The sequence below is a fragment of the Phyllobates terribilis genome, unplaced genomic scaffold, assembly GCF_046119375.1.
Source record: "Phyllobates terribilis strain yellow unplaced genomic scaffold, ASM4611937v1 Scaffold_3__8_contigs__length_932513732, whole genome shotgun sequence".
NCBI classification, from domain to species: Eukaryota; Metazoa; Chordata; class Amphibia; order Anura; family Dendrobatidae; genus Phyllobates; species Phyllobates terribilis.
In genome coordinates, this window is record NW_027362763.1 from 25,955,585 (window position 1) to 25,980,802 (window position 25,218).

The 25,218-nt window shown below is 53.9% G+C and overlaps 3 protein-coding genes across 4 annotated transcripts in view; 1 reads left to right on the plus strand and 2 right to left on the minus strand.

The window, feature by feature from the left end:
* The window catches only part of HADHB (hydroxyacyl-CoA dehydrogenase trifunctional multienzyme complex subunit beta), an 11,379-nt gene extending 10,139 nt beyond the window's left edge, over window positions 1-1,240 (minus strand). Inside the window, exons 1-3 of the mRNA XM_073673402.1 lie at window positions 1,213-1,240; window positions 977-1,039; window positions 14-56 (exon numbers count right to left, since the gene is read on the minus strand). Of these exons, the coding sequence (XP_073529503.1) occupies window positions 14-56; window positions 977-1,039; window positions 1,213-1,225 (119 nt within the window). The 5' untranslated portion in view covers window positions 1,226-1,240. The remainder of the gene's footprint in view (window positions 1-13; window positions 57-976; window positions 1,040-1,212) is intronic.
* Window positions 1,241-3,901: 2,661 nt separating this feature from the next.
* On the plus strand, window positions 3,902-18,818 carry HADHA (hydroxyacyl-CoA dehydrogenase trifunctional multienzyme complex subunit alpha). The gene is made up of 20 exons (XM_073673785.1): window positions 3,902-4,050; window positions 7,716-7,757; window positions 10,260-10,330; window positions 10,441-10,574; window positions 10,683-10,821; window positions 10,938-11,057; window positions 11,132-11,234; window positions 11,342-11,464; window positions 12,957-13,075; window positions 13,167-13,223; window positions 13,577-13,686; window positions 14,184-14,318; window positions 15,168-15,339; window positions 15,445-15,531; window positions 15,889-16,029; window positions 16,118-16,186; window positions 16,266-16,461; window positions 16,611-16,725; window positions 17,022-17,167; window positions 18,398-18,818. Exons 1-20 carry the CDS (start codon window positions 3,999-4,001, stop codon window positions 18,541-18,543), a joined length of 2,277 nt encoding a protein of 758 aa, XP_073529886.1. The 5' UTR covers window positions 3,902-3,998; the 3' UTR covers window positions 18,544-18,818.
* GAREM2 (GRB2 associated regulator of MAPK1 subtype 2) overlaps window positions 18,019-25,218 on the minus strand; it is a 133,995-nt gene continuing 126,795 nt past the window's right edge. Inside the window, exons 3-5 of one of the 2 annotated variants that reach the window (XM_073673784.1) lie at window positions 23,063-24,220; window positions 22,205-22,377; window positions 18,019-21,971 (exon numbers count right to left, since the gene is read on the minus strand). In XM_073673784.1, the coding sequence (XP_073529885.1) occupies window positions 20,975-21,971; window positions 22,205-22,377; window positions 23,063-24,220 (2,328 nt within the window). In that variant the 3' untranslated portion in view covers window positions 18,019-20,974. The remainder of the gene's footprint in view (window positions 21,972-22,204; window positions 22,378-23,062; window positions 24,221-25,218) is intronic. The other variant, XM_073673783.1, reaches the window with a different exon arrangement.

A 25,218-nucleotide genomic window follows, 5' to 3' on the forward strand; every position in this document is an offset into this window, starting at 1 on the left:
AAGCGATGATTACCTGGAGACTGCAGAGGAGCCGAGCAGCTTGATGGAGCGGACCGCTGGAAGACAAGGAGCACAATCATCAGTGTCTGCCCACTGCAAGGAAATCCCAGAGCCCCCGGGCAAGACATGGAAGACTGAGACCACCACAAGCTGCAGGCCTGGAGCAGTGGAGAAGGGGCCGCCAGACACGGGTGCTGCAAAGCATGCTGGGAAAAGTCATAGGACCGGACCCAAACAATGGCCAAACGCTTGTTCAGCCGATGCAGCTTCCCCCACCCCCTCTCCTCCAGACACCGCCGCCATCCCGCCTTCCTCTCCTCCAGACACCGCCGCCATCCCGCCTTCCTCTCCTCCAGACACCGCCGCCATCCCGCCTTCCTCTCCTCCAGACACCGCCGCCATCCCGCCTTCCTCTCCTCCAGACACCGCCGCCATCCCGCCTTGCTCTCCTCCAGACACCGCCGCCGCCATCCCGCCTTGCTCTCCTCCAGACACCGCCGCCATCCCGCCTTGCTCTCCTCCAGACACCGCCGCCATCCCGCCTTGCTCTCCTCCAGACACCGCCGCCATCCCGCCTTGCTCTCCTCCAGACACCGCCGCCATCCCGCCTTGCTCTCCTCCAGACACCGCCGCCATCCCGCCTTGCTCTCCTCCAGACACCGCCGCCATCCCGCCTTGCTCTCCTCCAGACACCGCCGCCATCCCGCCTTGCTCTCCTCCAGACACCGCCGCCATCCCGCCTTGTTCTCCTCCAGACACCGCCGCTGCCGTGCTGACCACTGAGCCACCATGCTGCCCATATCAGTGTCCCACCCCTCAGTTGGCAGCATCCCACCAGCAGGGCCGTCCTCTCTCCGGCCTTCCCAATACTGTGACAGTGCAGATTTCCCCGGCCACCAGCCCGGCCGACCCCCTGCCATACCCACCACTGTGCTGCACGGAATGGCCCATGGAGACAATATTGCGGGGTCCTCACCTAGTCTGGACGTCGCGGGCAGGAGCCGGACACTTTCTCTCAGCATGAAGGCCATTGTGAATCCTGCAAGAGGAAAGAGAAGGCGGCATTATGGGACTACAAGTCACAGCAGGGCATGTTATGTACACATTGTATCTGGTGGCTTATTCCTCTCCCAGCATATGAAGGGTCAATGGTGTCAGGAAATTACAAAGTCTCCCCTCCCCCGGTGTCATTATAATTCCAGCAGACGTGACCTCTGCTCCACATTCTCTCCACAACCTTTCCCCTAATTTCAGGAGGATCTGCGGCTGCACGTGGGGCACTAATAGTGCTGGGACGGCAGGAGGCAAGGGCACTGTGCTGCGCCCGCTGCTGCCCAAGGGCATGACACCCCCACAGACACGCCACCAGAGGCAGCCCACGTATCCAACCCCCCCTCCCCCGCAGACCGGACACCACGTCACCCCAGGCACTCCCTGCAGGTACACCTCTCCGGGCACTCCCCTGATGCCCACACGCCAACCCAGGCACCCCGTTCACCCACAGGCATACCACTGTGTGGACCCACTCTGTGGGCATCTTAAAGGGAAATCACACGCCACCCTCAGCTGTGCGGCCCCGGGCTGTGCGGCCCGGCCGGATCTTCATCACATGGATCTCAACATACTTTATGAATGGGTAAAGACACAATGTCATTATCTCTGCTTACTGACAGTGAATGACAACTTCACCTACATGCAGAGAATAAAGCCCGGCACAGACCGGACACCATGTATCTGCAGACATCGCCCTGACATGGAGCAGGAATGTAAATCTGAGCGAAAGAGACCCCGCATCACAAGGAAGCAGAACCTTTCCCCTACATACAGGAGCCGACACGGGGCAGAGCGCCAGGAGAACGCCGTGTGTAGAGTCAGCACGTGCTCCGACACTCCCACCTCACAGCTGAAGCTTCGTGACACTTGTATCCAGTCAGACGACCATCAGGAAGTGGGAAGAATACGGCAGAGGACGACAGCCCCCATATACACTACATCAGTCAGGAGGGAGCGCCTGGAGCCCCCCCATTCCCCCGCTAACCTCAGGAGGGAGCACCAGGATGCCCCCCATTCCCCCTATAAACCTCAGGAGAGAGCGCCCGGGCCCCAGATAACCTCAGGCACTTAGAATGTCAGACGCAGGGCTGAGACCTCACTCTATACCAATTATGACGGATAAGAGCGGGTAACTGGGAAATGATGGTACCAACTCGCCCAAAATTTAGCCAAGCCTATAGCTGCCTATGGAAGACATTCAAAGTCTGTATACAAGAGCGTGAACATCCCCAAATTCCAAAACACAGGGGCTTCAAAAGGAGCAACTGTGACCAGGGTTGCTATATTTGTGTGCACTTCTCCTTTAATGTTTGTGCAGATAATGGTGGGCGACTACCTGGCACACAGCTCTCTGTTATACTACTGGTGACTAAACCAGTCTCCAAAGGAGCAAAGAGCCCCTGGTAGTCACCCAGTGACTGCTGTTCCGGTTGCTAGGCAACATGAGCATCACTGAGTGACAAGGTGCCAAGAACATCTATCCATTAGATCAGGAAGGTTATGGGGCCGTCCTGCTGTGCAGCTTGTAATCTAATGGGCAGCACGGTGGTTCAGTGATTAGCACTATATGGTGGCTCAGTAGCTAGCATTGTACGGTGGCTCAGTGGTTAGCACTGCAGCCTTGCCTCGCTGGGGTCCTGGGTTTAAATCCCACCAAGGACAACATCTGCAAGGAGTTTGTATGTTCTCTCCGTGTTTGCGTGAGTTTCCTCCCACACTATAAAGACATACTGATAGGGAATGTAGACTGTGAGCCCCGATGGGGACAGTGATGATAATGTCTGTAAAGCTCTGTGGAATTAATGGCGCTATATAAGTGAGTAAAATAAAAAATAAAAATAAATAAGTAATTCGCTACAATTCCTCATCAGTTTGGGACACATGCTCGCTGCCAGTGACCAGCAATAATCAGGGGTGACATCTGCCAGCTCCCCACGTCTACAGAAGCTGCTATCGCAGTCCGCTATGAAGCCCACCTCATGGCCGAGTGTTATAGAACAACAATCACTCCACAAGCCGCAATACTGGGGTACAAGTGATCAAACAATCGTAGGGTCAATAAATACATAGTAAAACAACTTTATAACCCCTTAGTGACCAGCAAAATGTCTTTTTAGCTATGCCTTAGATGGATACAGGTCAAATTTGTGAAGAGTTTGGTTACTTAGGAGTTAATAGTATACTAAACTTTCTCAACTTAAGAACTTAAAAAACAACAAAAAAAACAAAACACAAAGTTCAGTATCGCGGCGTCTGGAAGTCATCACTAGAAATATAAAAGTAAACCTGGATGGAAAACGCAAGGAGAAGAAGAAACAAAGCCGCGTTCAGTATCGCAGCAGCCGAAAAACACAAAAATATAAAAACCTTCCAGGCCACACGGGGTTAACACGCCCTGCACCAACTGTCATGGCGGCCCAGAAGAGGGGCGTGGCCTACTGTCACCGGTCACGGCCTGATAGAGTACAATGGTCTCCGGTTACTGCGACTTATGAGCTGCTCGTCGGGGCCCGTACACACTGCTGTGACGCATGCGGTGCGGTATTTCCCCCGTCTTCCTCCCCCCCGGCCCCGTTACCCGGTGTCTCTCAGTCTCCGTGTCTCCGGCCCCGCGTTCTGTCCCCGCTGTTCTGTGCAGGAATCAGGAGTCTGTCAGAGGCTGGTGACGTCACTCAGGCTAAGGCCCCCAGGTCTCCTCCTCTTTAGGCTGTCCGGAGCGCGCCTGTGTCTCCGCTCTGCCTCCACAGACGGTATAAACGCCAGCACGGCGCAGTGGTGACCGGGCGCGGCTTCCACCATCCATTACTGTGCCGTTACACGGACTATCGCTCCGGCTGGCTGCTTCTGTCAGGGCACATTGCGTCAGGCAGTGCGGAAGACACCCCAGACTCTGATAGGAGGGCGCCGGCAGCAGCTCGCGGCTTGTCAGTGTCACCCAGGACAACATGGCGGCTGTGCGGAGGGTGGGAGCGCTGGCCCGGCTGGGCGGGAGCACAGGTACCGAGGGCGGCGGGAGAGAAAGAACAGCTACGGGGACGGCGCCATGACAGCTGCACAAGGCCGGCAACCGGGTCCTAACTGTGCAAACCTTGCTCCTAGGGTCAGATGTATCACCCGACTACGCCTGACCCGACTACACCCGCATTCTGCCCTGCAGGCACCACTGGCTCCTCATACAGCCGGCTCTGGGGGTGCATTGCTCTGCAGGAGAGCTGTGTACACTGTGCTCTGTATAGGACGCTCCATGGTGCCCCCTGCTGGTCTGCAGATAATGTCTGGACCTTAGCACCTATGTGCTCCCTATGACAACTCTTCCTGTCTGGCGGTGTCATAGGGCCCTATAGATTTGTACCGCACTGACCCTGGGATCTGAGGAGATGACCAGAAGTGTTGTCATGGGATGTGTACAAGCTAGAACTGGTAACTTAGAATTCGAAGTGAGGCTCTAGATCTAATAGATCTATTAGATGATGATCCGGGCGTCAGGACCGCATCGGGCAGATCATAGGGGATCCTTCAGCAGGGTTTTCTGTGTAATCTGAGAGCAGCCTGATGGAGGGGCAGAGACCCTGATTACAGCCATGTTTCTTACTGGGCAGTGCTGCTGTTTCAGTACAATCCAGTGTTTTATCAGCAGGGCGAGGTGTCTGGTGCCTCCTGGTCCAACCACAGCCTAGCACTGATAGTGTACACGGGAGGCTGGCCCTCCGGGGGTGTGGAGGGCGGGGGTGTACACGGGAGGCTGGCCCTCCGGGGGTGTGGAGGGCGGGGGTGTACACGGGAGGCTGGCCCTCCGGGGGTGTGGAGGGCGGGGGTGTACACGGGAGGCTGGCCCTCCGGGGGTGTGGAGGGCGGGGGTGTACACGGGAGGCTGGCCCTCCGGGGGTGTGGAGGGCGGGGGTGTACACGGGAGGCTGGCCCTCCGGGGGTGTGGAGGGCGGGGGTGTACACGGGAGGCTGGCCCTAAAGGGGGTGTACACGGGAGGCTGGCCCTAAAGGGGGTGTACACGGGAGGCTGGCCCTAAAGGGGGTGTACATGGGAGGCTGGCCCTAAAGGGGGTGTACATGGGAGGCTGGCCCTAAAGGGGGTGTACACGGGAGGCTGGCCCTGCGGGGGTGTACATGGCTCAGCATTAGAGCTCTGCTAGATTTGTGGCTTCTCTGGTAACAGGATGGGGGTAGTCGGCCTCTTCCCTCCTCTTCTGTGGCCTTGGTGAGTGGTCATTGGTAGGAGCTGTGCCGCCCCCTGCAGGCAGCAATTGATAAGAACTATTATCACTTCCATTTCTGGGAACATTCTTTTCAGACACTTCCCACAAAGGCCTAAAACTTTACATAGAATCAGGGCTGTGGAGTCTGTAAGCCAAACCTCTGACCCCCCCCATACACGGCTCCGACCCCCCTCATACACGGCTCCGACCCCCCTCATACTTGGCTCATGTGTAAGTGATGAATTTCCCGCAGCACAGATTCATCTCAGTAAAGTCCAGACCCTGAGATCAGGAATAGGACGGACATTTATAGGACATTTCAGAACTTTCCCAAATTCTTATGAAAATATATTCCCAACAAACTGCATTGAACGACTGCACCCAATTTATTATATATTAGGAGTCGGTCCACTTTATACTGACACCGACTCCACAGCCCAGCGTAAACCACAGAGATATAATCTCCAGCTCAGGACCACTGAGTACCGAACCCCCCCCCCCCACCCACCCACGTTATATGACCTCTAAGCCCCCACCCCCACGGTATGTGACCACTGAGCCCTGACCCCCCACCCCCACGGTATGTGACCACTGAGCCCTGACCCCCCACCCCCACGGTATGTGACCACTGAGCCCCGAACCCCCTCCTCCCCATTTTTTTTTTTACCACTGAGCCCCTCTTCTGTGCCCCCGCTGTGTCCTTCTCTTCTATGCCGGGTGCACGTGCTGACATGACCCTCGGTGATCTCCTGGGCTGCGCCCGGCGTCTGCTCCTGTATATGGGGGAAAGGTCCTGCTCTGCTGTGCCCTCCTGGCCATAGTGCAGCTGTGTGCATCACCTGCTGTATGACGGAGGGCAGAGTGCAGCTGGGACCAGGGCAGGATAGGGAGCAGTGACTGCACCGAGCGCGGAGGATGATGGGGCCTGACCGGGGCAGGATAGGGAGCAGTGACCCCACCGAGCGCGGAGGATGATGGGGCCTGACCGGGGCAGGATAGGGAGCAGTGACTGCACCGAGCGCGGAGGATGATGGGGCCTGACCGGGGCAGGATAGGGAGCAGTGACTGCACTGAGCGCGGAGGATGATGGGGCCTGACCGGGGCAGGATAGGGAGCAGTGACTGCGCGGAGGATGATGGGGCCTGACCGGGGCAAGGATAGGGAGCAGTGACTGCACCGAGCGCGGAGGATGATGGGGCCTGACCGGGGCAGGATAGGGAGCAGTGACCCCACCGAGCGCGGAGGATGATGGGGCCTGACCGGGGCAGGATAGGGAGCAGTGACTGCACCGAGCGCGGAGGATGATGGGGCCTGACCGGGGCAGGATAGGGAGCAGTGACTGCACCGAGCGCGGAGGATGATGGGGCCTGACCGGGGCAGGATAGGGAGCAGTGACTGCACTGAGCGCGGAGGATGATGGGGCCTGACCGGGGCAGGATAGGGAGCAGTGACTGCACCGAGCGCGGAGGATGATGGGGCCTGACCGGGGCAAGGATAGGGAGCAGTGACTGCACCGAGCGCGGAGGATGATGGGGCCTGACCAGGGCAAGGATAGGGAGCAGTGACTGCACCGAGCGCGGAGGATGATGGGGCCTGACCAGGGCAAGGATAGGGAGCAGTGACTGCACCGAGCCCAGGGGATGATGGGGCCTGACCGGGGCAGGATAGGGAGCAGTGACTGCACCGAGCGCGGAGGATGATGGGGCCTGACCGGGGCAGGATAGGGAGCAGTGCTGCACCGAGCGCGGAGGATGATGGGGCCTGACCAGGGCAAGGATAGGGAGCAGTGACTGCACCGAGCGCGGAGGATGATGGGGCCTGACCAGGGCAAGGATAGGGAGCAGTGACTGCACCGAGCGCGGAGGATGATGGGGCCTGACCGGGGCAGGATAGGGAGCAGTGCTGCGCGGAGGATGATGGGGCCTGACCAGGGCAAGGATAGGGAGCAGTGACTGCACCGAGCGCGGAGGATGATGGGGCCTGACCAGGGCAAGGATAGGGAGCAGTGACTGCACCGAGCCCAGGGGATGATGGGGCCTGACCGGGGCAGGATAGGGAGCAGTGACCCCACCGAGCGCGGAGGATGATGGGGCCTGACCGGGGCAGGATAGGGAGCAGTGACCGCACCGAGCGCGGAGGATAATGGGGCCTGACCGGGGCAGGATAGGGAGCAGTGACTGCACCGAGCGCGGAGGATGATGGGGCCTGACCGGGGCAGGATAGGGAGCAGTGACTGTACCGAGCGCGGAGGATGATAGGGCCTGACCGGGGCAGGATAGGGAGCAGTGACTGCACCGAGCGCGGAGGATGATGGAGCCTGACCGGGGCAGGATAGGGAGCAGTGACTGCACCGAGCGCGGAGGATGATGGAGCCTGACCGGGGCAGGATAGGGAGCAGTGACTGCACCGAGCGCGGAGGAGAAGCTTCTATAACCTCTTTCTGTTTTGCAGGTCTCACATCCAGAGCTTTCTCCTTGTCTTCCGCCGTGCTGTGTAAGTAACGTCACCGAGTCATCAGCGCGCAGCTCCTACTCCATCTTATTCCCACTCGCCATACGGTTCCAGAGATCGGCGCCTTTATATTCAGTGCTACATTTGTCTGTACAAGGGGGCTGTGCTCACAGGGTCATAAAGCAGAGCAGCCTAGACACGCCCCCACAGAATCCTGCAAGCACCGCCCCCTTGGAAAAGACCATAAACTACACTAGATTAACTGCCAAAGTCTCTGCAACCTGTAAAGGAACAGAACAGCGGGCATAACACTGCACAGGTCACCTGGTGAGAGACCCCCAATACAGGGGAAGAGGGGGCGACTGACCGCACCGTGCACAGCAGAAGAGCCACTGAGGTACTAATACTGTACTGTACCCCAGAGCTGCACTCGCTAGTCTGCTGGTACATCTACAGGATGTATGTACACAGTGACTGCACCAGCAGACTAGTGAGTGCAGCTCTGGAGTATAATACAGGATGTAACTCAGGATCAGTAATGTAATGTATGTACACAGTGACTGCACCAGCAGAATAGTGAGTGCAGCTCTGGAGTATAATACAGGATGTAACTCAGGATCAGTAATGTAATGTATGTACACAGTGACTGCACCAGCAGAATAGTGAGTGCAGCTCTGGAGTATAATACAGGATATAACTCAGGATCAGTAATGTAATGTATGTACACAGTGACTGCACCAGCAGAATAGTGAGTGCAGCTCTGGAGTATAATACAGGAGGTAACTCGGGATCAGTAATGTAATGTATGTTCACGGTGACTGCACCAGCAGAATAGTGAGTGCAGCTCTGGAGTATAATACAGGATGTAACTCGGGATCAGTAATGTAATGTATGTACATGACGCGCCCCTGGGCCTGTGTCGCGCTGCGTTGCGCACGCGGGAGCTTACCCGGAGCCGGATCTCTTGAGGGTTGTAGTCTCGTGGCGGTGATCCGGTCCGTGCCCAGGGAGTCAGACTAAGTGGCGCTGTATTAGCGGTAGATGTTGGACGACTACGCCACCCGTTGAGTACAGCTAAGGAGCTGCTGCTGCAGGGCAGACCGCTGAGGCCGGTGGTAGGATTGTGCAGCGTGATAGTATAACCCCCAACGGGAGGGGTATGGCCTCAGGGCAGCCGACGTGGATGATGGGGGTAGCAGGAACCACTCGGAGACGGTACGGTGTAGTTCAGGGTCTTTACTGGTGACAAAGATAGACCCTCCCGGAGTACTGGCTAGCGATTGGGGCCTGGTCAGTCCTTGAGCAGATGGGATCTCCCCTGGCCAGGCGGAGTTGTAGGCCTCCCAAACTGACTGTACTCTTCTGGCTACCTTGCTAGAAGCGGGTATAAGTAGCCCACGTCCCTGAGTGTGCCGTGTGGTGCTCACCCGTATGGCCGGTGACTCGGGGCCTTCTAGTAGCTTCCGCTCCACGACGGCGGTGCTGGTCCCATGCGTGTGACTGTGCCTTCGGGTTTCTGTGCCAGAGGACCTGCAATCCCCTGCCGGTCGGTTTCTGCTGCTGGATAGGAGTTAGTCCCCACAGCCTCGGACTCCGGGTCCGGTGATAACTTCTCAGTCAGGGTGAGCTCTGCAGCTGCCAGCCCCTGACTCCTTGTAGCACTGCTCCCACAGAGCTCCTGATGTTCTTTCCTATATCTGCTTCTCTTCTCTGTCTCTACTTCTTCTCTACTCACTAACCCTGCCTCAGCCCTAGGTTTATATAGGGGAAGTTCTTCCCCTCCCAGGACTGGGCAGGAGGTGTGGCATGCACAGGATTCCTGACCAAGAGACCTCCCACCTGCTCTCAGACATAACATTGCTGTTACTGTGGAAACCAGACCCCTGGGGTGCCACATACACAGTGACTGCACCAGCAGAATAGTGAGTGCAGCTCTGGAGTATAATACTGGATGTAACTCAGGATCAGTAATGTAATGTATGTACACAGTGACTGCACCAGCAGAATAGTGAGTGCAGCTCTGGAGTATAATACAGGATGTAACTCAGGATCAGTAATGTAATGTATGTACACAGTGACTGCACCAGCAGAATAGTGAGTGCAGCTCTGGAGTATAATACAGGATGTAACTCAGGATCAATAATGTAATGTATGTACACAGTGACTGCTCCAGCAGAATAGTGAGTGCAGCTCTGGGGTATAATACAGGATGTAACTCAGGATCAGTACAGGATCAGTAATGTAATGTATGTACACGGTGACTGCACCAGCAGAATAGTGAGTGCAGCTCTGGAGTATAATACAGGATGTAACTCGGGATCAGTAATGTAATGTATGTACACAGTGACTGCACCAGCAGAATAGTGAGTGCAGCTCTGGGGTATAATGGAATATGATGGTGCCCTCCAGTCTATGGGTCAGTAGTGATCTCGGCAGTTGGACCCTCGTGTCTGGTATTTGTGATCTTTCCTTCGGCTCTCAGTACCAGATGTCTCCTTCATCTTCTCCTCTTCCTCATCCTTCCTCCTGGTTTTCTCTTCGCAGCGAGGACGCACTTGAACTACGAGGTGAAGAAAGATGTCGCAGTCATCCGATTCAACACCCCAAATTCTAAGGTTCGTTCCTAGTTCTCTCCTGAACAAATCTTTTATCTTGGATTATGCCCTGCTCGGGGCGTGTATACTTATGCTGCGGGTGCCTGACCTCTCGCCTGCGCCCCCTACAGGTGAACACGTTGTCCCGGCAGCTGCAGAGCGAGTTCAGCGATGTTATGAATGAGATCTGGGCGAATGACGCGGTCCTGAGCGCCGTCCTCATCTCCGCCAAACCCGGCTGCTTCATCGTTGGCGCCGACATCAAGTGAGTTATGCCAGGCAATTACCCGGGCGGTTAACCCCTCCCTGCCCGCGGTCCGTGCACCACGCCGGTGCGAGCGGCTCAGATCTGATTCTTATCTCCCCCCCCCAGTATGATCGAGGCGTGCACGACGGCCCAGGAGGTGACACAGCTCTCACAGTCCGGACAGAAGATGGTCGAGAAGCTGGAGAAGTCCCCGAAACCCATCGTGGCTGCAATCAATGGCGCCTGCCTAGGCGGGGGGCTGGAGGTAGGTTCCTGGGCAGAGGGGCTGGAGGTAGGCTCCTGAATTGCACACCAGGGGTCACTGCAGATGGGTGTGGTGCCCAGTTGTGGGGTTTAATGACAGTCCTGTCCCGTGTCCAGGTGGCCATCGCCTGCCAGTATCGTGTGGCTACGAAGGATAAGAAGACCGTCCTGGCGACCCCGGAGGTGCTGCTGGGTCTGCTGCCCGGGGCGGGCGGCACACAGAGGCTCCCTAAGATGGTGAGTGGCCCTTTGGGAGACCCCCGCCTGCTCCGCTCATGGATCCGCTTCTCATCTCCTCTTTCCACCTCTAGTTGGGTCTTCCATCTTCCTTCGATGTGATGTTGACCGGCAGGAACATCCGCGCAGACCGGGCCAAGAAGATGGGCCTGGTAGACCAGCTGGTGGACCCCCTGGGTGAGGCCCGTGGAGCCCAGAGACGCCCCCATCTATTCCCATCACCCAGCTTTACCAGATCCAGATAAGACTCGACTTACGACTTGAATGTCTTCTGTACCCGACAGGCCCCGGCCTGAAGAGCCCTGAGGAGCGAACCATGGAGTATCTGGAGGAGGTGGCCGTCAGCTGTGCTCGAGACATCGCCAACAAGAAGATCTCCCTGAAGAAGCAGAAGGGGCTGATAGCAAGTAGGTGGCGCCGCTCGTCTCTGCCGGTTTATAGGTTGTCGTCTGTATGTGCCGTCCTCCCTCACACGGTGACTGTAGTACTCCCATGGAAGTCTGATGAAAGCTGCTGTTGCTGCCATCTGGGCCGCCCCGCAACACTCTGTCCCGGAGGGGCACCGCCGGCTATATACAGGTGTTACATAAACACTACGGGGGCACTGCCGGCTATGGACAGGTGTTACATAAACACTACGGGGGCACTGCCGGCTATGGACAGGTGTTACATAAACACTACGGGGGCACTGCCGGCTATGGACAGGTGTTACATAAACACTACGGGGGCACTGCCGGCTATGGACAGGTGTTACATAAACACTACGGGGGCACTGCCGGCTATGGACAGGTGTTACATAAACACTACGGGGGCACTGCCGGCTATGGACAGGTGTTACATAAACACTACGGGGCCACTGCCGGCTATGGACAGGTGTTACATAAACACTACGGGGCCACTGCCGGCTATGGACAGGTGTTACATAAACACTACGGGGCCACTGCCGGCTATGGACAGGTGTTACATAAACACTACGGGGCCACTGCCGGCTATGGACAGGTGTTACATAAACACTACGGGGGCACTGCCGGCTATGGACAGGTGTTACATAAACACTACGGGGCCACTGCCGGCTATGGACAGGTGTTACATAAACACTACGGGGGCACTGCCGGCTATGGACAGGTGTTACATAAACACTACGGGGCCACTGCCGGCTATGGACAGGTGTTACATAAACACTACGGGGCCACTGCCGGCTATGGACAGGTGTTACATAAACACTACGGGGCCACTGCCGGCTATGGACAGGTGTTACATAAACACTACGGGGCCACTGCCGGCTATGGACAGGTGTTACATAAACACTACGGGGCCACTGCCGGCTATGGACAGGTGTTACATAAACACTACGGGGCCACTGCCGGCTATGGACAGGTGTTACATAAACACTACGGGGCCACTGCCGGCTATGGACAGGTGTTACATAAACACTACGGGGCCACTGCCGGCTATGGACAGGTGTTACATAAACACTACGGGGCCACTGCCGGCTATTCATTTAGATAAAGGATAACCCTGTTCTCTCTGGGTCTGACTGCTCGGACCCCCAGAGATGATGTTGCTGGCCCTCTCTCCAGTCATTGTGGAGGCCAGTAATGGTGGTGCGCTGAGCTCAGCTTTATCCGCAGTCCCATAGACAATGAATGGCACTGATGCTAAGCACGCACATCCTCAGCATCTCTGGGGGTCTCAGCAGTTGGACCCCCAGCGATCAGCACTTTATCCCCCACACTGTGTTTAGGGAATCACTTGAGAACTTTGGACGACCACCGTATAGGAATATTCTAGGACTTTGATGCTGGGTGGGATTCGGGGGGCCACGTCTCCTTCACACCAAGGGAATGGTGGAAATCCGGTGCCTCGCTCCTCACCCCGTTGCCTTCTTCACATTTTCAGAGATCACAGACTACGTCATGTCCATCCCATTCGTAAGACAACAAATCTACAAGATGGTGGAGAAGAAAGTGAGGAAACAGACGAAGGGCCTGTATCCGGCCCCCTTGAAAATCATTGAGGTACCGGGGCGACCTCGCACATCGTCCTGGGGGGCGGCTGCTGCCCTGGGGGTCCCATCTCATGACTTGTTGTCCCGATGTCTCCTCACAGGCGGTGAAGGCCGGGGTGGAGCAGGGCTCGGAGGCCGGGTACCTGGCGGAGTCTCAGGTGTGTGATCGTGCATCATGGGAAGGCGGAGAGTCTCACATGGCGCCACCTAGTGGCATCATTGTATTATTACAGGACTTAGGGGTTTATAGATTAAATTCCAGCTTCACTATCACAAGATGGGTGTGCGTCTCCTCACAGACGGCGTGCAGCAGCGATGGGCAGCCGGCCGGCCACTTTCCAGGGTCTCGACTTGCCTTCTGGGAAATAGGACCTGTTTTAATTACTTACAGATAACTTTCTGAAACTATCGGTGGAGAGGTGGTCCTGCTTTCGATACCACCTGCCCCGTGATCTGTATCGTATCCTCACTTACCGTTGTGTCACTGCTCCTCTTTCCTTCTTCCTGGCAGGGATTTGGTGAACTGGGCATGACCAGCGAGTCCCGGGCGCTCATCGGCCTCTACCACGGCCAGGTCCAGTGCAAGAAGAACAAGTTTGGGACTCCGCAGAGGGAGGTCAAGTGAGTGTGAATCCCAGAAGCCCGGCAGGGTCCCTCTGCCCCAGCCAATGTATTCCCCTTTCTCTTCTTCCAGCCCGGCCGGGTCCCTCTGCCCCAGCCAATGTATTCCCCTTTCTCTTCTTCCAGCCCGACCGGGTCCCTCTGCTCCAGCTAATGTATTCCCCTTTCTCTTCTTCCAGCCCGGCCGGGACCCTCTGCCCCAGCCAATGTATTCCCCTTTCTCTTCTTCCAGCCCGGCCAGGTCCCTCTGCCCCAGCCAATGTATTCCCCTTTCTCTTCTTCCAGCCCGGCCGGGTCCCTCTGCCCCAGCCAATGTATTCCCCTTTCTCTTCTTCCAGCCCGGCCGGGTCCCTCTGCTCCAGCTAATGTATTCCCCTTTCTCTTCTTCCAGCCCGGCCGGGTCCCTCTGCCCCAGCCAATGTATTCCCCTTTCTCTTCTTCCAGCCCGGCCGGGTCCCTCTGCCCCAGCCAGTGTATTCCCCTTTCTCTTCTTGCAGGACCCTGGCGATCCTCGGCGCTGGGCTGATGGGGGCCGGAGTTGCACAGGTCTCTGTGGATAAAGGTTTTAAAACGATCCTGAAAGACACGACGGTGGAAGGTCTGAGCCGAGGACAGCAGCAGGTGTTCAAAGGGTGAGGACACGTCCGATGCAGTCAGTGAACGGAGTCCGTAACGCCGGTGCCGTTTCTCACTGCTGATGTATGATGAACGTCCCGTTAGCTACAGTGCAACATCAGGCAGCAGCAAAAGGTTTACTAAAAACCGCATAAAAGCGTGCAAATTGTGAATACCTGGCCTAATAATTCTCACTGCTGAGGGTTTGTTGCACTGTATTACTGCAGGTAAAATGTATGAAATGGGATACCACTGTAAGAACTGTGGCACTGCTATGTAGAGCTGTTTCATAGACACTACAGCGGCACAGCCGGCTATGCAGAGCTGTTTCATAGACACTACAGCGGCACAGCCGGCTATGTAGAGCGGTTTCATAGACACTACAGCGGCACAGCCGGCTATGTAGAGCGGTTTCATAGACACTACAGCGGCACAGCCGGCTATGTAGAGCGGTTTCATAGACACTACAGCGGCACAGCCGGCTATGTAGAGCGGTTTCATAGACACTACAGCGGCACAGCCGGCTATGCAGAGCTGTTTCATAGACACTACAGCGGCTCAGCCTGTTATGTAGAGCTGTTTCATAGACACTACAATGGCACAGCCGGCTATGCAGAGCTGTTTCATAGACACTACAGCGGCTCAGCCTGTTATGTAGAGCTGTTTCATAGACACTACAATGGCACAGCCGGCTATGTAGAGCTGTTTCATAGACACTACAGCGGTTATGCAGAGCTGTTTCATAGACACTACAATGGCACAGCCGGCTATGTTGAGCTGTTTCATAGACACTACAGCGGCACAGCCGGCTATGTAGAGCTGTGAAAAGTAGGTTTGGCATCCACCCTGTGACTTTCCTCCCGCAGCCTAAATGATAAGGTTAAGAAGAAGAGCGTGACCTCATTTGAGCGGGACAGAATCATGAGTAACCTGACCGGTCAGCTGGATTACGGAGGGTTTGGGGGCGCTGACATGGTGATAGAGGCAGTGTTTGAGGACCTGAAGATTAAACACAAAGTCCTGCAGGAGGTGGAAGCCGTAAGTGTCTCTTCCAATACCTGCTCCCGTACTGTGCACAACACTGACACAACCCTGCTCCTCCTGTAATATATATCTGACACTGATACAGCTCTGCTCCTCCAGGTCGTCCCTCCGCACTGTATATTCGCCAGTAACACGTCCGCACTCCCAATCTCTCAGATTGCTGCAGTCAGTAAGAGACCAGACAAGGTAAGAAACCACTATTTTTTTTTTTTGTTTTGTTTACACATGTTGATGGTGTCATTGAGTTGCTCCAAGTTTCATCTCTACCCTTTCATTAATTTTTAGCCCCCATAGTCGGCCGGCTATATGCGCACGAGTTGGTCACGGCCGGCTATATGCGCACGAGTTGGTCACGGCCGGCTATATGCGCACGAGTTGGTCACGGCCGGCTATATGCGCACGAGTTGGTCACGGCCGGCTATATGCGCACGAGTTGCAAAAGTACAACTCCCCGGATGCAGTTATAGACTTGGTCCACTCTGAGAGTAGTACTGTTAGTCATATTTCGACAGCTAGTATATAACTCCTCTCCTCTCCTTCCAGGTCATAGGAATGCACTACTTCTCTCCTGTGGATAAGATGCAGCTATTAGAAATCATCACCACAGATAAGACGTCTCAGGACACGGCGGCCTCGGCTGTAGCGGTCGGGCTCAAGCAGGGGAAGGTCATCATCGTGGTCAAGGTAAGTTGAGAGGTATAACCTGCAGTAACCCTTTACCCCTCCATGGTGACATAGTAGGGTGACGGGACTCCTCTGTCTCCTCTTACAGGATGGGCCGGGATTTTACACCACCCGGTGCTTGGCTCCTATGATGGCGGAGGTTGTGCGCGTCCTACAGGTAAGTGACATCACGGCACCTACTGGGCTATCACCTGTGGGGTATGCGCCTTATCAGTGGGGGCTCTACTCTCTTTTAGGAAGGTGTAGCTCCCAAGAAGCTGGACGCCCTCACCACTGGCTTTGGGTTCCCGGTGGGCGCCTCCACGCTTGCTGACGAGGTGGGCATTGACGTGGCCGCCCATGTGGCCGAGGACCTGGGCAAGGCTTTCGGGGAGAGGTTCGGAGGAGGCAACGTTGACTTCCTGAAGGCAATGGTGCAGAAGGGATATCTGGGTGAGTGACGGGTCGGGGAACGCACAGCGGTCATCCTGCCATCTGTTGCTCCTTGTTATCAGCCATTTCTCTTTCAGAGGCGGCTGATCGGGCCCCTGTGCAGCTGCACACTTAGTAGAAAACTTCATAGTTTTTCTTCTTTCTTTTAGGGCGTAAATCTGGGAAGGGTTTCTACGTGTACCAGCCGGGGCAGAAGGAAAGATCTGTGAACTCGGGAGCCGAGGAGATCCTGGAGAAATACAAGCTGCCAGCCAGAGCCGATGTGTAAGTGCTCAGAGGTCCGGGAGCGTCCATCACAAGTCCTCTACAGCAAAGTTGTAGAAAAAAATATCCGCTTTACTTGTAGCTCATGTTGCGGCTGTGGCCGGTCACATTGCGCCTAGTAGTGGCCGGCTACTATTGGCATTATTTTGGCCAGTAATGGTGCTAGCAGTCTCCATCCCATACCTCATTGTTTTCATTCAGTGCTGTAAATGGTGCCTCCAAGTGGAACTTCAGGGCGATAAGTTAGTTGTCTGCTTGTATCAGTGTCATGTAATTTTCTCGTTTTGGGTATGCAGCTCCTCCGATGAAGACGTCCAGATGCGTCTGGTCTCCCGTTTTGTGAATGAAGCCGCCCTGTGCCTGCAGGAGGGGATCCTCAGTAACCCGGTGGAGGGCGACATCGGGGCCGTGTTTGGGCTCGGCTTCCCGCCGTGTCTCGGAGGTGAGTGGGATCGCACATGAGTCGATCGGATCAAGACAAGATCTCAGAGTTGAGGCCAAACTAGTTACCCGAGTCACATCTCTAAAGGCAACAAATGTCTGACATTTTGACTTTTGTTCTATTTTTTTACTCCATTTTTCTGCCCTAGTCATTTTTGGGGCTTTGCTCGCCGGTGTCTCTGCTGAACTCATTGTTTGCACAAAAAAATGTAGTAACCTATTGAATAATTGCAGTTATTCCAGTTCCCAAGCGAAGTACAAAATTTGTACTGTATATTCACCCCCGAGCCTTTGCCATTTTTTTTTTTTTGCTCCCCTTCTTCCCAGAGCCATAAAAAAAAAAATTTTTTATTATTTTTCCATCAACATGGCCGTTCGAGGGCTTGTTTTTTGCGAGACAAGTTGTACTTTTGAACGACACCATTGATTTTTACCATATCTGGAAAAGGGGAAACAAAATTCCAAGTGCGATGAAATTGCAAAAATAAATGAAGTTCTACAATTTTTTTTTGTTTTTTTTATTTTATTTGCCATGTTCGCTATATGGTGAACCTGACCTGCCACTGATTCCTCAGATCAAGTGCATAGATAACAAACACGTGGGTAGATGTTATCCTTTGATCGCCCATTATTGCATTTTATTGCAATGTTGCAGCGGCCAAAAAAAACCCCCATAATTCTGGGTGTTCAATTTTTTATTTTTCTCATTATGACGTTTATCAATCAGATTAATTTATTCTATATTGATAGATTTTCTGAACGCAGCGATAGTATATGTGTATATTTTTTGCTTTTATTTTCAATGCGGGGGGGGGGGTAATTTGAACTTTGTGTTTTTTTGTTTTTTTTTCTTCACTAACTTTTTAATCCTCGCGCACTGACGCCGCTTGTCTCTCCTCTTGGGTCCCTTCAGATACACTGACGCCGCTTGTCTCTCCTCTTGGGTCCCTTCAGATACACTGACGCCGCTTGTCTCTCCTCTTGGGTCCCTTCAGATACACTGACGCCGCTTGTCTCTCCTCTTGGGTCCCTTCAGATACACTGACGCCGCTTGTCTCTCCTCTTGGGTCCCTTCAGATACACTGACGCCGCTTGTCTCTCCTCTTGGGTCCCTTCAGATACACTGACGCCGCTTGTCTCCCCTCTTGGGTCCCTTCAGATACACTGACGCCGCTTGTCTCTCCTCTTGGGTCCCTTCAGATACACTGACGCCGCTTGTCTCCCCTCTTAGGTCCCTTCAGATACACGGACGCATTTGGGGCGGATCGCATTGTGGAGAAGATGAGGAAGTACGAGAGCGTGTACGGGAGCCACTTCACCCCCTGCCAGCTGCTGCTGGACCACGCCAAGGACCCCAGCAAGAAGTTCCACCACTAGCCCCCGCCGCCCCGGTAGTGGCCACCCCCCCCCCCCCTGGTGTCTACGCACCTAGACCGGAGAATGTATGGAGGAGCGGCGGAGGGCTGTGCCGCCTCGCGTGCCTTAGATCCATGTTGGCGCTGAGTTCCCTCCATGTCGACGTTTAATTTTTTGCCCTTAACGCTCAGACTTTTTAACTCTTTAACATCCCCTGTGGATGAGCAGATGGCGCTGCAGCAGCGCAACAATTCCTCCATGTCACCTGGATGTCACCAATAAACAGTTTTCAGAGATCCGTGTCACTGCCTCTAGTTCTTTATAAGGTCTGGGGATCACAATAACTTTCCACTACAGAGATGGCTGCAGTTTTTACTTCTCAGCTGTCCTGTGGCACCACGCGATCGGTAACATCTCTTACCACCACCTGGGTACATGGTCTCTTCTTCTTCCCATGGTGCATCCTGGTATATCACTGTCCCCCCCCCCCCGCTAAGTGATGCAGCACCTTCCACGTGATGGCACCCAGGATTCATCACACCAGACTGCCGCCGTCGTCTAATGCCCCATGGTCCAGTTCTGATGCTCATGTGCACATTGTGGGGGCTTCCGCTAGTAGACATGGGGTCTGGATGAGCTTTATAACTGGTCTGTAACTAGACAGCCCTGTGACCTGACCCTGTCTATTGTGAAACCGACACTTCGCGCCCCCCCCTGGCCCCTCTTAGCCGGCGACGCGCTGTGCGTACCAAGGATCTCTTGCCATGATGACCCCCTGCCACACGCTGTTTAACTGCTTGATTTAAATTCCCCAGAATGTCATAAGGAGATTATGGAGTTACACCATGTCCTAGCTGTACACCAGTTATGTTTTCGAGATCACGGGGCATGGGCCGAACACCTGCCAGGGTCTCGGTCCGTTCTATCACCCCAGGGTGGGGAGAAATGTAGAACATCTAGTAGAGACCAGATAGCTAAGCTGTGTTTGGTCTCCAAGTGTAACGGTGGCCTGGCTGGATCCGATGACTCCAAAACAGTCACCCTATAAGCTTCCATGAAGAATTTGATACATCATAGGTTTTGGAGTTTCAGCTACAACAATCCAGGGGAGGTGGGAATAGGACCATCCCCGGGGCAGAAAATGAAGTGACCGACCAGGAGGTTAAATGCTTGAAAGGCCGTGTGGCCCTCTCACTGTCTTTCTTGCTGTTCACTTCTGAGGGAAGTCATATTGGGTAACTTGCTGGAAGGGACTGGAACAGCTGGCATCCTGCGGTCCAGGTACATGCCCAAACGTCAAACCGGTAACTGACCTGGTCATCTGCTTATACTATTTGTATTACCTCCTGTATTTGCATCTCTGACCATTGTATATGTATAACCCTTGTGTATATAGTATATTGTCTAGTGTGCCCTTAAGGTGATTAAATATACAATTTAACCTTGGCTGCTCTTTCATCTCGATCCACAATTCCATGTTCTCGGTTTACCTTTCCATGCTATCAGGGCTGGTTTCTGGCCCGATATAATTCCCCTTAAGGGCCGAGGAACTGGTGGCAGCTCTACCGGGCTGACCAGGCGTTGTTTCACTGGTGCTAGTGAAAGGGACCTCTCAGGACTGTGAGCGAGTGTGGTGCTACGTCAGCGGCTATGTGGGCTACGTCCTCTCACTCCCTGGGCCCATATGGACAAGGGCTGTCTGTGTAAAAATGTGCCAAGCTGACCTTACCTGCAGAACGTCATATAGGTGAAAGGGGGGAGACCGTACCGCGTGATCCCGCTGATGTAATAGTGATGTCAGGGAAGTGAGGTGTGGTTCATCGCATTGTTTCAGATCCTTACCATTTTCCTTGTTACAAGGTCGGCTGAAGAGGTATATCAGGAGTACTGACTGCTGCCCACCTCCACAGCCCTGTGTACTGATGGCAGTGATGGATAAGGTGCCATTACCAACCTGTGCTCCATGTCCCTCCCTGCAGGGACTGGAGTCGGCCTGTGACATGCTGCGTGCTGCTGCATGGAGCACAGGCTGTGGCCTCTCCGGGGCGTTCCTGCCCAGAGTTTGGGATGATTTGTTTCTGGTCACACACCCCCAGGTGACGCCCGGCCGGTCACCTCGGAGCTATTGTAGACATCATGCGGTGACAATACAGAAGTGTAACGACATAACTTCATGATAAAACATACGGTGAATGTCGACCCTGAGCTGCGACTGTTACATTTATTACTCGGCTTTCATATTAAGCTTTCCAGCGTCACGTGACGTGACCTTTTGTGTTATTTCTTTGTGCAAATTGTGCTATGTGAAGTGTGGACGGGATCTACCCAGAATCAAAAAGAAACAGAGTCTGAAAAAAAAATGAGTTCACAGATTGATAAAAAAAAAAAATCACCCTGAAATCTCTGGCCCGGGCTTGTCTGATCAGACCTCACAGTCACCGGACCTCCATCATTAGATCTTCGGCCTCCAACCTTTTATGAATTGCATAATCTTCTTGACTTGGAGCTTGGTCAGCTTGAAGTCGTCCGAAAGGATCTCCTCCGTCAACTGTACGAAGATGCTGCCGTCTATACGTTCCCTAACAAAGAAAGTCACTACGTCTTCCGAAAGGCCGATGAACCTGAGGCACCTTGAGACCTCTTCTACAGACAGAGCCGACAGATCGGGAGGAGGGTGCCATGCACTAGGGTCTCCCGACAACCCCCTGGGACCTCCAGGTGTGTGAGGAGAAGAGGCATCCATGGTGCTTCTGGATGAGATTGGTGGCACCTCAATGACGCCTTGCGTGAGGTATACTCTGGTGATGCCACCTTCTGCCCCCCGTACAATGGTGGGTGATAATGGGGTTGTGCTTCTAATTACAATATTCTCAGTCTCAAACCCTTTGGCCTGCCGGGGCGGAGGGGCCGGACACGTCCCTATGCCTCCATCACTTTTGAATATGGACTCGGGCATGAACCGCAGCTCCGACCCGATGGAGGAGGAATCTGGAGACGTGCCTTGACTGTTACTAACATCGAAGGGGTCAAGGAAATCAGAGATGGAGGATGAGGATGATTTTGGATGCTCCGGTGGGTCTAACCAATCCCCGGAAGATGAGGGAGTGGAAGCAAAGGCCGCGTTGGCAAATGGGTTCAAGGCTCCGAATGGGGCAAAGCGTTTATGGGTATGAGGAGGCTTCAACCTGGGACAACTATAATAAGTCTTAATAGTGGTGTCTGTGCTGAGAAGAGGAGTGGAGCGCCCGCTGGCCACACTTGGCCCCGTGTCCGCGTATGCCCAAGAATCTGACCAAGACGTCTGGGTGGGCTGAGCTGTAGAGGCCATGCTGTTAGACATTTGACGAGTCGATGCGTCTCCGGACTTGCAGTCTCCCCATGTACAAGGATAGCAATATAAGGAGTAGGAATCCGGGGAGGGAGAGCAGCTGCCACTCCGGTTCCCTGATCTGTAAGGAAGAGAAGATGGTGAGAGGACACTCAGTGGTCAGAGGCGTCATGTCCTTGTGGGCCCAGTGGGTGCAGACCCATGGGCATTACATATCGTGTTATTACTGGTGTTGTAATCCCAGAGCCTGGTGTAACTGGCCAGAATGATCTGGAGATTACGATTCACCAACCTGTATAACGAGCACTTTCCTATTTTTATTAGATCTGTGATTGCTCTCAGGAAGTTACTTACATGTCATGGAGTCCTGATGAGTAGTAGGACAGGCCTGGGCTCGGAGTGTGGCTCTGCGGGAGCTGGGATTTCGGGAGGCGAGGCGGGACTGGTGGGCTGGAAGATGAAGAAAAGTATCTGCCGCCACGAGGAGGAACAGGAGGGGCATTGAGGAGACGACATTCCTCCCTCACCTGCAAGACACAAAAGCTGCCATCATCCAGGGGGCGAGCGATCATCAGTCATTGGCTATAGATTCTCAGTAACCCATGTGTCCAGATCTCCCGATCCACAGAACTTGCTCCACCACTAACTGCTACAGATATCAAAGATTTCCCTCATCAAACACCCTCCAACCACCGGGTCAGACTGGAATACCCAGGCTCCACAGATGGTGTCATGGCCCTGCCGTGTGGAGGATTTACTGGTGGCGGGCGAGAGAATCTCCTCTCAATATTGACCTTAGATTGTGAGACATTTTAATCTCCAACCCAACTCCGCCAGGGAATGTCTACCTTCATAATTTGCACCCACCCCTGAGGTCTCAAGTCCAATCCCTGAGGTCTCAAGTCCAATCCCATATGTGCTTCTTTTCTTACTGCCCGGCAAATACTGAAGCATCACCGAATCTAAACAACCACAGCATCTCATTTCAAAGAACTTTGTAAAACTTTTTACATTACTTTTGACTATTTTGTCTATAACAAGGAGAAGTTCCTGGACATTCCCCAACCCTCAAAGCTAGAAAGAACCCACCTTTCTCGAGCACTTGAAACTCCTCTACCCAGGCATCGGCCACGACTCTGGGCTGGACGGTCCTGTACAAATGGAAATTATAGGGAACAACAGGTGCAGATCCTGATGAAGGTCAGAACTTACCGATTCTGATTTAGGCGGCACCGGTGGTGGTGTGTCCGTCTTTCCTTCTTCAATAGTTAAGGCCGGGGGAGAAGGAGGAGAACATGACTTGCCCTCTAAGGGAGAAGGAGAGGAGGCGAAGCAGATAAGGTCTTGCTGAATCTTGTTGCCACTTTCTAAGCCGACGGGCTTACTGCTGGGCTCGGAATAGTTCTCAAAATTCTGGTTTGTCCAAAGCTCTTCATATGGTATCTCTAATTGTTCCTGAGTCCTAAAATCATGGTCCACCCAGTCTGGGGTCATGTACTCTCTGTCTAAGTCTGAGTTATCGGAAGAGGACCCCAAGACTTGGGTTGGAAGCTCGTGGGGGCTCGTGTCTCCTGGGATGGTCCCACTGTAAACACACAAGGAAAGACGCTGTAGACCTTGACTGAGCTCCTCTCGGGTGTAGTTGATGGAGCCGGCTGAGAAGCCTTGCAAACAGACACGGATTTTCCGTGGACTGGCGCACTCCTCCGCAAAATCTGTCTTGGTCTCCCGGACGGCCTTGGAATAATCATCTGGGTTGAACCTTTGCTCTTGGCAGTAATGAGCACAGTCTCTCACAAGCTTGTCAAAATGAGGGTCTCCACAGAGAAGACCCTCGGGGAGAGAGAATCGAGGCATGTCCGTCAGCAGCAGAAAGTGGAAGGGGTTCACCTCCTCCTTACGTAGAAGACAACATAGAACAACAGTCTTTGAAATGATACTGACCAGCTTGTACCGATGACCTTCACGGATAACATGAAGGTCGTAGGGGTTTCGAGGAGGACGGGTGGGGACCACAACATTGACGGGAAGGCGCACCTTCTCGATGATGCTTCGGATGGTGTGTTCTCCCTCCTGCATCTGTAGCTCCAGGGGGCTGCGGGTACTAAAGCTGCCCTTACACTGGAAGGGGAGGCTCAAGCTCTCGTTGGTGCGGTGGTTCATGCAGATGAGGCAGGGCATTTTACCCTTCACCTGTTTGCCCAGGGTGCCAGTTTTACCCAACTTTCTCAGGATGGTGTTAAATCGTGATTTTTCCTTGACTGTCTTAGCACAGAGGATCTCTGCCTGTCCCATAAGAGTCAGTTCATCCCCAGTATGAAGGGTGAAGTTATAAACTTCGCTGTCCTCACTGAACTCCCCCGATACCACCTAAAAAGAAGAGACATGAAATATCAGATCAGCTTTACCCACCGCTATCAATCTGTGAGTTTAGAAGTCAACTCAAGTTACTTTATGTATATTGCATTTGCCATAGGTATAAAATAGCAAGCCAAATCTCCTGACACAGCAATATATTTTATGTCTGCCGCCACCACCACTAGGGGGAGCTCCCTGTATACAGAGATACATGATAAGATTCTGTCTGCAGCCACCACTAGGGGGAGCTCCCTGTATACAGAGATACATGATAAGATTCTGTCTGCAGCCACCACTAGGTGGAGCTCCCTGTATACAGAGATACATAAGATCCTGTCTGCTGCCACCACTAGGGGGAGCTCCCTGTATACAGAGATACGTGATAAGATCCTGTCTGCAGTCACCACTAGATGGAGCTCCCTGTATACAGAGATACATGATAAGATTCTGTCTGCAGCCACCACTAGGGGGAGCTCCCTGTATATAGAGATACATGATAAGATCCTGTCTGCAGCCACCACTAGGGGGAGCTCCCTGTATACAGAGATACATGATAAGATTCTGTCTGCAGTCACCACTAGGGGGAGCTCCCTGTATACAGAGATACATGATAAGATTCTGTCTGCAGTCACCACTAGGGGGAGCTCCCTGTATACAGAGATACATGATAAGATTCTGTCTGCAGCCACCACTAGGGGGAGCTCCCTGTATACAGAGATACATGATAAGATTCTGTCTGCAGCCACCACTAGGGGGAGCTCCCTGTATACAGAGATACATGATAACATCCTGTCTGCAGCCACCACTAGGGGGAGCTCCCTGTATACAGAGATACATGATAAGATCCTGTCTGCAGCCACCACTAGGGGGAGCTCCCTGTATACAGAGATACATGATAAGATCCTGTCTGCAGCCACCACTAGGGGGAAGTCCCTGTATACAGAGATACATGATAAGATTCTGTCTGCAGCCACCACTAGGGGGAGCTCCCTGTATACAGAGATACATGA